General features: G+C 36.6%; 1 protein-coding gene across 1 annotated transcript; it reads right to left on the bottom strand.

Annotated features, from left to right (window-relative positions):
- Positions 1-1298: 1298 nt before the first annotated feature.
- LOC119773138 (small integral membrane protein 26-like) lies at positions 1299-2273 on the bottom strand. The gene is made up of 2 exons (XM_038269972.1): positions 2044-2273; positions 1299-1660 (listed from the first exon to the last, which is right to left on the bottom strand). The coding sequence occupies exons 1-2, from the start codon at positions 2168-2170 to the stop codon at positions 1491-1493; spliced, it is 297 nt and encodes a 98-aa protein (XP_038125900.1). The 5' UTR covers positions 2171-2273; the 3' UTR covers positions 1299-1490.
- Positions 2274-14799: the final 12526 nt, after the last annotated feature.

Genomic DNA, 14799 nt, shown 5'->3' with positions numbered 1-14799 from the left:
GGGATTATTTTTGCAGCTTCAGCATAACTTATTCCGAGCTTGAATTTCACTTTTATTATCTCATTAGATCTGTTACTCACTTCATACTCGCAATATCCAGCTGTATGTTCTCCACCACAGTTACAGCATTTGATTTTAACTACTTTTCCACACTTTCCATATTCATGCATATTCAAATGGTTGAGAACCACAACCATAAACTGTAGTTTAACCAGGTTCCTACAGCCATTGCAAAATAACTTGAAGAAAACCAATCCATCTTTTTTAATTACCACACTTTTAATCTGAGTCATGTTTCAGTACAGCTGGCAGAGAAGCAACAACAGAGCATTATTCTACCATCACCATGCTTTAAAGTAGATTAATTTTCTTTATGCTCGATTATGTCAAACATATTTCTTTTCATTTCAGCCAAAAAAGTTCAGTTTCTATCCTGTCTCCTTGGTGGTTCTTGTAATTCCCAAAATCCTGATTCCATTTACCCTGAAAGGAACAGCTGGACTTAAATCACGACAACTTCAGACACATCTTGGTGTTACAGCAGGCCATCAACCCCAAGCACTCCTTGGCATAAGGTGACCAAAGAATAAACTTCCTAACTTTGCCTCTGATGGTTCATGCATGGAAGTATTAAAAGATTTAGACACTGATTTGGATTACATCAAAGAGTATTTGAAAAAAAAATAAAAAAAAAAATCCAAAACTAACAATGCCCTGATGGGATGTAAAACAGGTTTCCTGAATCAAATAATGCGTTGTTTGTCTATTGTATTCTATTTTCTTCTATATTTATAAAAGTCAATCTCCTTCAGATTAACAAGGTTTTCACTTTTTGTTCTTAAAAAAAAAAAAAGATACACTCGTTTTTCACGTTTCAAAAATTGATGACTGAATTCTTTTAGGTGTTTCACCTTCATGCTCTATGACTGAGGGTTACAATCAGATTTGGTCAAAGAGGCGATTTGATCCCAAATAAATAAAATAGGTAGTAATGCACAGATTTTACAAACTAATATATATTTTGACTGACTATAATTCTTAACTACCAGGTGAAATAAGCTCAGGTTTATGTTTAAGCAGACGCATATGAAACAGTTTGTTGTCGCTTCTAAAGGAAGTAGGATGAAAAAAGGCACCATAAGGTACAATGTTAAATTACTGATATTTAATCCTAGGCTGTAAATTTATAAATATTGAGGTTTTTTTTTCCATAATCAACATGTCTTAACATAAATACATTTGTTTAACCCTTCTAATCTCAGAGTTTATACAATACTCTTTAGAAACAAAGCAACATATCAGAAATCTTAAATAGAGATTTATTCAAATATTAATGTTTCTATGGAAACTGAGTCATTTTGTTTAGTGATTTCTTTTTGGCAGACAACAACAAAATGTCTGGCAGTCCTCTGGCTACCCAAACACAGCAGCAAAGTGTCAATATAGCGCCACATGTAGATTCTTTCATCACGACACATCATGTCCAGGTGCTATTGAGTGCCGTCTCCAGGTCCTCCAGTCAATGACTTGATGAAACTGTAGATTCTGGTGCTGTATGGGACAAAGTCCTCCTTGTTTTTGTAGATGATGACTGTTTTGGAGTGAGCGGTTTGATAGATCTGCTTGTTGGGTTCTTCTATGTCTTCAATTTCTTTACTCACTAAAATGGAAAAAGAAAGTTTAGTTATAGGTTTCTGATATCAGAGATATAAATACATACAATAATACATGAAGCAAAGTTTTTAGGTTTTAAAAGCATAAATTAAAGCCAAAGAACAGACAAATAAAGACGAATTAATGGTAAGAGTTTATTTTATTGATCCATCATCATTTGTGCTGACAGCTTTAACAGAATCACTGTAAAATGAAAATATTTTAAAATTAGATAAGTTCTTATTGAAGTTCCCAATCAGGCTAATTAATCATCAGGAAACTAGCTGCCAGCTAAGGTAGAAATCCACCAAAACAGGAGAAATCCTTAAATTATCATCATGTTACTGACGCAAAAAAATTTGACACTTTGAAAACGGAAATTTCCCTCACCTTCTGGATCAGTATAACGACCTGTGTGTCTAAAATAAGCGTAGGAGCCCAGCATGGTCCAGATGCCCACCGCGTAAAGCGCGGACACTCTGCTGTTCCACTTCATCAAGTCTTTGAAATTCATCATGAGGCTTTAAAAGAGTAAGAAGTCTTAAAATAAAACTGTTTGGAATTCTTCAGAGGAATCGTTCAGGGCGCGGCCATGACACTTCTTTCTCTTCTCCCAAGTTTGGCTTTTGCCATCATTTGAGTTGCATTAGCGCCACCCTCTGGTTTACAGAGGCCACTGCAACACTTTTATTTTATATCGACTACTGCCAGCTCTACCATACATACATAAATAAAGAAATAAATGCTCGGTAAATAAATAAGCATACAATGAATCCCCCCCAACGCAATAAATAAATAAATAAATGTAGGTAGAAATTAAATTATACTGTGGGAGATAAATGTATATATCTCTTTTATTTAGCTTCTTTATTTATTTGGCTTTGTAATAATTACCTTATTTATTTATTGTCCGTTATAATCTTCAACTTTATTTATTAATTACTTATTAAGTATCTATGTGCATGTTATAATATTTTTGTCTGTTTTATTCTTGCTTTGTATTTTTATTACTCTCTTTATTTCTTCCATGCTATTTCTGCCTGTTGTTTTTAAATTTCTTCATGCATTTCTGCCTCATTATGCAAATGAGGAGGGGCTGAGTCTTAGAGGGTCAACTTCTGTATTATTCCGAAAATTTTATTGTTTATAAACTTAGTTACCACCTTAAATGTAACCTTGGACTCTTTGATAAAAGTGTCAATACACAGACATCCCAAAATTAAATAATTACATTTTTGAACCTAAATACAACTTTTAATAAACATCAAATTAACACAGCAAATGATATTGATGAACTTAATCATGATAGCCCAAAAGCCGGTTTTAAAATGAAAAATATAAAAATAAACGTACAGATATTTTAAATATTTGTTAAATGTTTTCTTTTTAATGTAGCATTTTAATGGACATACAATTAATAATAATCTAGCAGCGATCTGTTTCCCCCCTCAGTCATTTTCACAGTTGTGGCATGTCTAAAAAATTCACCTCCAGCTGCGCCCATGACTGCAGCCACAATTCCCTGGATTCTGAGTAACTTTCCATCACTTTATGTGTTAGACACGCAACTAACTGTGTAGTTTCAAAGTAAACAGCAATGATTCAATGTAACTAAGTTGTAATCAATTAATACAACAGTCAGGAAAGTATGACAAAAATACATGATATGAACATTTTTACTTTCACTCCTCGAAAAATAAATTTTTTCCAGTGAATTTTGAGGATGATCTTGGATGTTTCTTCTCTCTTCAACTTAAGGTGGTGCTGATGTTTTTTTGCACACCCTGGCCTAGGCCAGGCATAGAAACAATAAAAAAACACCAACAAAAAAATGAAAGATTAATCCCAGATTAATTGTTATAGTTATATGTAACTATTTTATTAGGTACTTTTATTAGAGAAGTTTGAATAAAACCTAAAACTTGTGGAACTGTTCCTCTTTTTTTTATTTTTTAGTAAGAGTGACAGAACTATTTAATTCTTTTAAGTAATTTAAAAAATATTATAATTTTACAAGTAAAAAGTATGAATTAAGCCATCTGGGTTTAGCAGGTTAAATCTTCTTCAAAAGGTCCTGAACCTGATGTAAAAACCCTTAAAAACGTTGCGGACCTCTGCACTGAACATGACACTAGATTTATTATACTTCGCCCTCTCCTAAAAGACTTCTAACATGTTATTAAAGTCCTTTATTTTTCATATAGTTTGTTGATTTTTTATTAATCATTTTCTCCGGATAGTTAAATTTATGGCTTTTTAAGAGTCTCTATTTTCCTGTTTTTTTCTCTCTCATGTATGAGGAGACTGTTAATATATTATTTATCAATTAGAAAATCAGAGAAAGATGATTCATCTTTCCAGCCTAGTGGCAGTTTCCACCCTCCCAGACTCTTTTATTAAATTCTAATGAAAGGTTTTTAGATCATTAATTTAGATTGCTTACATTGCATTGCTTAAATTTCAACAGATCACTTTGGAACTTATTAAAGACTTCAGAAAGAGTGACAGAACTATTTAATTCTTTTAAATAACTCAAAGTAAAAAGTATGAATAAAAACATCTTATTTAAATCTGATTTGTTCAATCTGCAGGCTTTCAAAATTTATTTATACATTTCCAGTTTTAGTCCTTAAGGTAGACACTCTTTCTACTTTTAAGGCTGACTTAAAACTTTCCTTTTTATAAAGCAACAATACTCTTTTTTGAATAGTTAGAAAAGCTCAGATTATCCTGATTTATCTCTTCAGCTATGCTGCTAAAGGCTTACACTGCCCGAGGACATAGGCGCCTTTATTCCTCATTGTTTTTATTTGATCCTTATTGTCTTATTCTGCAGTATTTATCAGTTTAACCTATAATTGTTCTCTCTGCTTATTCTCGTCATAGTAGCTGTATATGATATTTTGCTGTTTGCCTGTGACACAAACCTGGAGAGAAATATCCACTGGGCTGTTGCCATCAACACCCCTGAATATGGATGATTGATTTGGACCTTTTTTTTCAATTTTTAGCCCTGTTTCTCTCCCAGACATAGCTATGGGCTACATTATCCATTGTTGTTGCATTCACACTTGGTGTGAGGGATGCTACTCCAGCAGGAGAGAATCCTGTAAAATCAATGACTCGATCCAATCAGCTGGTTTTCCTTAGATAGAGCCATTTTACCAGTAGAAATGAACTAAAATTAATTGAAACAGAATCTTTAATTATTATAGTTGAGCATATTTGCAATAATAAAAGGAAATAATTTACTGAATTCCATAAATAAATGTTTTTAATATAGTTTGATTTATTCAATCAAAATAATTTTGGCCCATGTTTTCCATATTTACCTAAATTGTACAATTTCTCTTGATATGGAGAAAAGTAATGAATCAAAGTTTGAAAGATTTAATTTCCAAAAACAGCAGAAATTATATAAGAATATAATAATGCTGTGTGCGTGAATGGTTGTATGTCCTGTTTGTCTCTGTGTTGCCCTGCGATGGACTGGTGACCTGTCCAGGATGGACCCCGCCTCTCGCCTGTAGACAGCTGGAGACAGGAACCAGCACCCCTTGTGACCCTGCTTGGGATAAAGCGTGTCAGAAAATGGATGGATGGACGGATGGATGGATAATACGGTAATAAAACAATTTGAGTAAGACTAGAGATGCCCAAAAGGAACATTTGAAGAAGATCAACTCCCTTACTGATGCTTTCGTACAGGTGAGTCAGAACAGATAAAGCATTTGCTTTGAGGGCAAAAGGCTAAAGCTGCTTCTGATTTGTCATGTGGCTTCCCTGAAGCTCTCCACCTACATCTTAAACTGTTGTTGAAACTGTCTGTGTCAGACTTCTGTCTCAATTTCTCTCTTTGTTGCATCAGAAAGAAGAAACATATAAGTTAAATAGTTTCAAAAAATATATTTTCTTGATCAAATTTCCAACTTGACCCACCCTCCCTGCAATCATGTCTTTTATTAGTTAGTTGTAGCACTTTGAGATTTGAAGTCAAATGTAAAGTGCATTATAAATAAAATTCATTATTATTATTATAGTGTAGGTAATATGAACAGAATCGCACCAATGTGACAGTGCGTGTTTTCTCTATATTCACTTGACTCTAAATGGTACGGAAGAGGACTAGGGCCACTGAAAAGAATAAAAATTTAACAGATTTTTTTTTTTTTTTGTATTTGTGTAAAAATAATATGATCTTAGACTTCTGATATTAAAATCAGAATTCTGACTTATTTTCCTATATTCAACTCAAATAAAATATAAAATCTGTTGACTTTTTTTATTTCATTTTTTTCCCCAGTGATTTTTTTGAGTCATAATTCTGAGAAAAAAGGTAGATTTCTGAGATTAAATTCAGAATTCAGAATTTTTACCATATTAAACTCAAATAAAATATCAAATCTGTAAACTTTTTATTTATTTATTGTTTTTTCCTAGTGATTCTTTAAAAAAAAAAATCTGAATTCGGAGAATAAAGTCATTATTCTGAGAAAAAAGGTAGAATTCTGAGATTAAAGTCAGAATTCAGAATTTTTACCATATTAAACTCAAATAAAATATAAAATCTGTAAAATGTTTATTTATTTATTGTTTTTTCGTAATGATTCTTAAAAAAAAAAATCTGAATTCCAATAAAATAAAGTCATAATTCTGAGAAAAAAGGTAGAATTCTGAGATTAAATTCAGAATTTATCCCATATTAAACTCAGATAAATTAAAAAACAGTTAACTTTTTCATTTTTTTTCAGTGGCCCTAATCCTCTTCCATAAAATGGTACAACAGACTCATCAGATGAAAACACAGCGATCCGGTGCTGAATGAAGTGAATTATTTTTTTCTTAAAACTTATCAAGTCAGTAGATTTCTAACATGCCATTACTCTCCCTGAAACACTGCATCATGGAAGCTGCTGCTTTAAGACCAAATCAGAAAAGCAAACAACTATGTTTAAATGGTCCTCATCTAATTTTTTTTTATGGTTTTGGACCTTTAAAACAAAGGAGATTGTGCATGTGAGAAATGAGATGAAACTGGTGAAATAACAAAATGCAGATTGTCTTGAGTTTAACTTCTGAGCAGAATGAGTTGATAGAGTTGGTTGATGACAGAATTGTTTCTGTTTTTCAGTGCCGTTTCTCTCATAGACGTAGCTGTGGGCTCCGGTTTTACAGAAACTATATGTGTTTTCTTTCATCCCTTTTGGCAATGAAAGCTTTTCATTCTGAATTTTTTTTTTTTTAACTTTGGGGGTATTTGAACATGTGGAGGAGGATTTATAGCTGGAATATGAGTCAGACCTGCTGCTTCATATAGAACGTGTAATAAAAGATGTCCCAGAAGCTGAAGGACACCTGACAATGATTCATACAGCAGGTGAAGGATTTGCTCATAAATAATGACAACATCAGAAGTTTTAATATCATAAATTCACTTTTCGCATTTGGTTATAAAAACATTTTAATAGTTGTTTTATGCACCTAGCTTTAAAGAATGTGGGTCTGACTCCAAACGTGCCAGGACAAATTAAAATTGACTGATACCATTTAGCTGCTGGGTATTGAACCTAAAATGTCAAGATTCCTTTAAATGAATATTTCTTTAAATTTTCAGTGGGTGGAAATCCTTTCAGGATCAGATTGCCGCGTTAACCAAGAAGGAAAAGGAGAGCGTCAGTTTTATTTTGGCTGATTAAAAAAGTATCCAAAGAAGCCAGGTTTATTTGAATACTGTTAAATAAAAAAAATAAAAAAAAACAAGTTGAATCGGAGGCTTCCTGTCACAGAAGAATCCAATTGAGTTTAAGGCATGTTTGAGCAAAAGAGTCAAACAGCCTAGATTTCAAAGGTTTTTTTTAGTTACTTTCCTTGTCTTCATGTGAGATTAAACATTATTCAACTAGAAACGCACACTTCTTTTTGATATATTCTAGATTCATATTCACTTTTTTATTCAATCATTCAAATACGAACAATCTCTCACAACAACATTTTTTTATGCATCGACCTGTCCAGGGACTGCGGGTAGAAATTTGCATATTTGCTGTAACCTGGCACAAACTGTTTTCATAAGCAAAAGGCCGGTTTGGCATAACTGATCCAAATTAGGACCAAAATTGCTAAACTTGATTATTTGAATTTTATGATAAATTTGACCATAAAAAAACCTGTATGTACCTTTACACAAATGTTCATATATTACATTATATGTTTTATATAAATATTTCTCCTCTTATCACCATCCTTAAGCACAATATTTTCTAATATCTTTTCAGCCCAGACCAGGTAAGTGACTCACTGAGATTATCTGTTATGATTCTGGCCTGTCTGCCTGCTCTGCTCTCCCTTTGAGCAATCATCTCCAGCTGCTGCCTGCTGCACTGCAGTGCAATCAGCAGAATGTCTCTCGCCTGTGTTCAAGCAGTTATAAGGCAGCCTGTGGCAGGCAGACAGGGCCAGATGATTGCAAACCAACTAGCAAGCAGTATCCAGCACTTAAAGTTACCTGACCAAGTCTTTGCTTCACGGATTTTCCCTTTTTGCCTAGCCCTTTTTGGATTTTTCTGCCCTCTGGACAACAACCCTGTTTCTGCCTCTTGACTTCTGCCTCCTGTCAAGCTCCCTGTTCCCTGAGTCTGGCTTCCAGGACCTAATTCCTCCCTCTGTGCTCAAAGCCACCCAACTGTTGGCCACCCAACAACAGTTTAAGGAGCAATCTGCTCTATTCAAGCTGCTGATCTTAAGGGAGGACTCTTTTAAGGTTAGTGGTTTTGTTGGCTTCATGCTTTTCATTATTTGAACTCCTTTAAGGCACTAACCTAAATCTCCCTTCTTAGAAATCCCTGGCCCACGGTGGATGTGCTCCTGAAGTCCTGAGTTTTTAATAAACTGTTTAAATCCTTATTCTGTGTTCTGGCTGAAACTTTGGGTCTTCTGACTGGATCATTACATTATCATCTTCGGTCAGATGATCGTGGTCACTTACCTGTGTTTCTTTCCTCCAGAGGGTGTCAGTGATTGGGCGGTGCCCCATCCCCCTCCTGCAGCTGCCGCGAGCCGCCGATCCACAGCAGCACACTTCTGTTCTATTTTTTTTTACTGGCAAAAGTTTTTAACTCTCCTACTGGCTGTCTCAGCTTGAATACTAGGTCCATCTTTCCCATTTCATGACAGAATCAGACATTCATGTGATACACTTTCAGCTATGGTCATTGCTATTTCCAGAAATTTCACCCAAAATGTGTGCAAGAAAGCCCGCCTTGCTGTAGCCTGACTGCTAAGCTGCTGCTAAATGAAACTCAACCTTCCAAACGGACATGGACAAATAGGTTTGCAGGTCTGGCACAATTAGGGACAGAATAAACAATGTCTTTTAATGATTTTAATCAGTTCATGTGTTTATAGATGAGTAAAGACAAACTAACAGGATGGACTGCATGATACGCTATTCTATAGTAACATGTTTTTAGCTGTTGCCGAAGCTTGGACAAGCTTTAGTTCACTAAGAGTTAAACACTGATATAACATTAGTGTTCATGTGTTCCTCAGATGCTCATTACATTTCCATTACCAAGTATGACCAAGAGTCATTTAGTGGAATCCTCATGTCTATTTGCTGCTAGCTATTTCAAAGAGGGTAAACAATCATTTGACTAAAGGTTATTGGTTCTTGATTAAGCAAATCATTTAATTAGCCTCATGGATTTACATTGTGAATTGGTCTGAAAACATTCCAATTCTCTAAATTAGTAAAAAGCTAATTTGATCATATCCCAAATTCTTCCAGATAAACTTTGGTTTTTTAACACAAACAAGATCTATCTTAAACTGTAATATGGTTTTCAACCATGTTTCCCCTTCCTATTTGTACATAGAAGTTTTGTTTAGTTGAGCGTTGAGAGTTTTAAACTGAAAAATGTTTGGCTTAGACCTGAATGTTTTTGTTAAACTCTTATATTTTGAAAAGAAGTTGTGGTGAATTTATTCCATGTATGTGCAGAATTAACTGTTTGACCATGATTAGTGCTTGAATCACTCTTTCTTCTATTGTTCTAACACACAGCTGGTAGGGCATGGGTTCATAAACGGTATATAACAGCCGAAATAATATCTGATTAAATAAGATATTTTACCACCTCTACCGGGGAGGGCAATAAACATCTTATAGTATCAGAAATATAAATTCCCAGCTGGCTGGAAATTGAATAGAATATAAAATCCACAACGATGTTTTAGGCTACATTCACACAGCAGCCTGAAGTGACCCAAATCTGTTTTTTGGCACATATGCAAAATGTATCTGATATTTTCTTAACAGTCAAAACAACACATCCGATTTTTTTTCCAATGCGTCCCAGGCCCCTTGGCTATGTGGTCCTGAACGTACCTGATCTTATCAAATGCGACCTGTGTCTGAACGTCCAGGTCGCATTCATCCGACCTGAACGCCATTAATACAATAAAAGGTTCACTGTTCTGGGTCTTGCTACGCAGAAGCAGCAATAAAAAAAACAATCATGGTGGATGATAATGCGGAGAGCAGTATTTATTTTCAACCTTCTTAAAAAGATTGTGTGCTGGCTGAGGTTGGGAAAGATCGCTAGATGCGCTCCAGGACTACCATCCATGTTTACTTCCGTAAACACAGAGCACGCTTGCTTGTGACATCATTGCACCCTCTACTGTGCTGCATGAATGTATGAATGCAGTTCACACAGGAGATCACATACAAGTCGCATATATTTAGGAATATGAACGGCCACGCAAAAGAATCAGATTTCACCAGAGCATTCAGGCCTCCAATGTGAATACAGCCTTAGCCTGGTTCCTGCTCTGACTCCATCAGTGTTGGGAAAGTTCTCTTTCTATGTGAACTAGTTCAAAGTTCAGTTCACACATTTTAAAATGAACTAGTTCAGTTCATAGTTCATAATTCCAAAAAATGAACTAGTTCATAGTTCTTTTTTTTCATATATTGCTCAATTACACCATAGCCTACTGTAGAACCACAGACAGCAATTATTTTATCAGTTGTAACACTGAAACTGTGCGTCAGATTTCATCTTCATATCCAGTTTTGAATCCTTATCCAACCAGGGTTTCCATTAGCATTGAGGGGACAGCATTTCCCCATTGTTGCTTTAACGCTTTGTTGCTGTCCATTCACTTCACACTAGTAGCAGCTGCAGCTTTCACCCCTACAGTATATTCTCAGAAACATCAGGAAAAATGTGCTGCTTGACTGGTCTTTTTTATGAGGAACTATTAAAAGAAAAATAGGAAAGTAGTCTTTAAGGTGCAAATGTTTTTTTTTATTTTAATAATTTTTTCCATTTGAAATTCCATTTCAATACATACTAAAAAGGAATACTGGAATCCTGGAAAATTATACCAGGCAGGTTTAACAAACAAGTTACATGGATAGTAAAACCCTCAAGAACAGGGGTCTTCTATGTTTTCCAGACCAAGGACCCCCAAACTGATGGCGAGATGGAGCGGGGACTCCCTAACTATATATATTGTATGAAATTGTGTCCTATAGTCACTCTATTACAGGTGGAGTAATGTAAAGAAATTAACTTCTCCCTGGGATTATTAAAGTTTTTCTGATTCTGATTCCTGGTTGATGGGACAGGTGTTGTGAAGGAAACGGTGCCCAGCTTGAAAGAGCTCCTGTGTGTCTCTGAATGTGTGCATTGATGACTGAAAGACATCTTTTGTCTCCATTTATCTGTTTACTACAGTGTGTTGATTTCATGTTAATGAGTATTTAAAGACATTTCAATTAGTGGGGGGAAAAAATGCAGGGGGGGAATATAAAAATATCAACTAACCATGCAGACCCTCATGCAGTACCTCCGTAGACCCCCTAGGGGTCGCGGATCCCCTGTTGAAGACCTCCGCTCAAGAAAATTTTACTAACACAAACTGAGGGACTAGGCTGAGGTAGGAATTTAAGGTTACTGAAGTGCGGATTTTTTTACTGAAAGCCGGCGGGCAAACTTGTTGCCATCATCCTCACCGACCACCTGGTCATAAACCTGTTTTAAGTGATCATACTGCTGCTTTGTCGCCTCCATGCTGCTGCAGCTTCCACGCTGCATTTTGTTTTGATGACGCACGCAGCTGTAGGCTACGACGCTGGTAGCTGGTGTTGCCAGATTGGGTGTTTTTCCCGCTACATATTAAGGCCTGTTTATGGTGTGATTTAGCCGGGGTTTCGCCTGGAGGGCTCTATAGAAATCTGGCAACCTATTAAACGGAGTTGAACTGAGAGAGCGTGCCGTTCACAGACACCAGAATGAATGAGTTCACAATAACGTTCATCTGGCAGTAATGCAGTACGTTCAGTTCACGTTCGCCCAAAATATGAACGAGTTCATGAACTTTCGTTCAATGAACGCGTTCAGGCACAACACTGGACTCCATATCACTGCCCTGTCCGTCAACTCCCCGACAGCTGGAGCTTTAAGTACTAATACTGCTTTACCTTACACCTTTAAAACAAATTTTTTTCCTTCTGTTCTTTATTGCATTTTACAATTTGCATTAGCTTTTTGTCAGTTTTCTTATTCTATTCTATTTCTATTCTAGCTTACTACCTGCTGCCCAGCATGAACTTACAGTTCTTTTTTCTTTCTATCCTCTCCCTCTCTATTTCAATCTTTCATCTTTACTGTCTCCCTTACTCCATTTTACTAGATATGACTGTCACAAGCTGAGAAAGAAAGGCGAGGGCCAGAAGGTATTCCTTCTTTTTCCTACACAGCAAATTTGGAAGTGTTAAAGTCGTTGAACAGTTAATGTGACAAAAATGGGATAACATTAATACATGTCATTTAACAATTCAGGGTTGAATTTATATGTATGGTGGATACTTTCAATACTACACAGTAGTATTTATTATTCACTACATTGTAGCCACACTCATACCCCTATCCCACTGGCCAAAAACCAGTTTAAACCTGCAAACAATTAGCTCTTAGCGGCAGTGGTATGGATTTTAAACCTTGTCATAATTATCAACACTATAAACTGCAAGAAACTGTGAGTGAGCAGCATGTAAATGCTGCACAGAAGCAAGCAAAAATGTTCTGTGTATCCACGAGCAGAGGAGTTTTTCAGTGCTCGGGTGGATTGACATTGGAGCTTGCATGGCTTCTTGTTAATAACCACAATTACTATGGTCGGTTTTAATTGCCACAAGGGCCACTGACCCATAGCAAATAACCTGGCAAGCAATGCAGGTCAAAATCGCCTTCAAACGACTCAGCTCCAATCGGCTTACAGCATTAATAGCAGACCTGCTGCATCCACCCACTAATTTACGTGATACCATTGAGTGAAATGTACAAATGCCACAATATTGCACCAATCAGAGCCGTTACAAGGCAAAATCTGTGCACTGGCTGTGTCCCAATGTCTGCCCTAACCCCTAAATCCCTGTATCACTACATAGAGCAGGGACTATACACTGGACTCTATAGTGAACTCGATTACTAACCATTCAGACAGATGATCACTATTTTTTGCTCCCCGTTGGTCACGTAACTCCGCCTCTCCACTTTTCGCAGCTCACACTAACCAATAGCGGGCCGCTGTCACCATGAATCCCACGATGCTTCGTGAGAAGAGCTCTCGCAAAGAAATCAGGGATGTATGCGGTCGTCTAGTGACTATGAATAACCACTACTTTTCATTGTGGGAAATTTTTATTCCACTACTTTTTCATCCACTATAATGGCATAACCACTATATATTGCCCTATATAGCGATTAGGGCGGACGTGCGGACACAGCCACTGACTAGATGCTGGCTCCCTTTGCTTTCCTGATTTCTGTCGCACTCATGATATCCTGAACACTAACCAGCTTTTTTGCCAAATGAGCAAGGCGTTGGTCAAACTTATGTTTAAAAAATCTGTGATAACCTGCTTATTTCAGGGGTAAAGCAGCTTAAGAGATATGCTGCCATACAGTACCCTGACCAACTTCAATAGGCAATTGTTGTGAAGTTTCTTTTTTTATATATTTTATTTTTATTTTGGTAAAGTATCCTGCCATCACAGGCAGATGAAGCAGGGATTCAAACTGGCAGGCCATCCTCCTGTAGAGACAAATGCTAGTGATAAATCCGCAACAAGTTGAGTATTTTCTGAAACACGACTAAAACTTCCCCTATTGCTATTTTTAGTGCATACATTTTAAGAGATGGGGATGAGGGCTCAATCGAGGTACTTCAAATTAGTAATGATGCGTCAGCCATGACGGATGTCACCAGAATAGGTGCTATCTGAATAGTTCTGGCAGTGAATATGGAGCTAGAACCAGAAGGCTGCATGCTTCCTAATACCAATAAAGTTAGAATAGGGACCTCCTGACTTGTTTAGATGCTGCTGGGATCTCCATAGAGACAGCCCACCTCACAGTGTTCCTCAAAAATATATTTCATGACATTGCATTTCCTACCATGAATAGAGTTCCAACTGTTACAAACCTAGAAGTTACAACTGGTTAAACTCGGGACACATGAAAAGTGGGATGTATTCTCATCGAACGAGGGAGCTGGAGGTGGACAGCCACCAAGTTCACCTTGTTAGTGATGAGAAATAAAACGAGGTGCCAACTTCTTTCTATTGCACTCTCAAAGGCAGGTCTTTGGTGGAGAGCAAAACTTTCTGGCCTGCCAGGTATTCGGGTGCTGGAAATCTTTGGCAGTTAGCAGCTTTGGCTTGACTAACCAATGAATTGCCAATAGCTTTTTTAGCCCTTCCCTAGGCTCACTGGCACTTAAAAGCAGATAATCCGGCCGATGGAAGTATAGAATTCCTTTCCTGAAACTGCAGTATCTATACTTCTACGTAAGTAACAAATGTATGTACTTTTGACACCACTGGTGTTGAAAGCTGTCTTCCACTCATCACCCTCACGGATACGTACAAAATGGTACACATTGCAGAGGTCCAGTATTGTGAAGACCTTAGGTCCCAGAATCTGTCAAAGGCAGAGTTGATTAGAGGAATAAGATAACAATTCTTAACTGTAATATCATTGAAACTTCAATAGTCTATGAGAGAACCGTCCTTCGTTCCTACAAAGAAGAAGCATGCATCAGCAGGAGAGGAAGAAGGACGAATAATGCCTGCTT

Source organism: Cyprinodon tularosa, unplaced genomic scaffold, assembly GCF_016077235.1.
Source record: "Cyprinodon tularosa strain WSP-4 unplaced genomic scaffold, ASM1607723v1 ctg746, whole genome shotgun sequence".
Classification (NCBI taxonomy): domain Eukaryota; kingdom Metazoa; phylum Chordata; class Actinopteri; order Cyprinodontiformes; family Cyprinodontidae; genus Cyprinodon; species Cyprinodon tularosa.
Note: the sequence above shows the minus strand (reverse complement) of the source record. Positions and strands in the feature narration are given on the sequence as shown.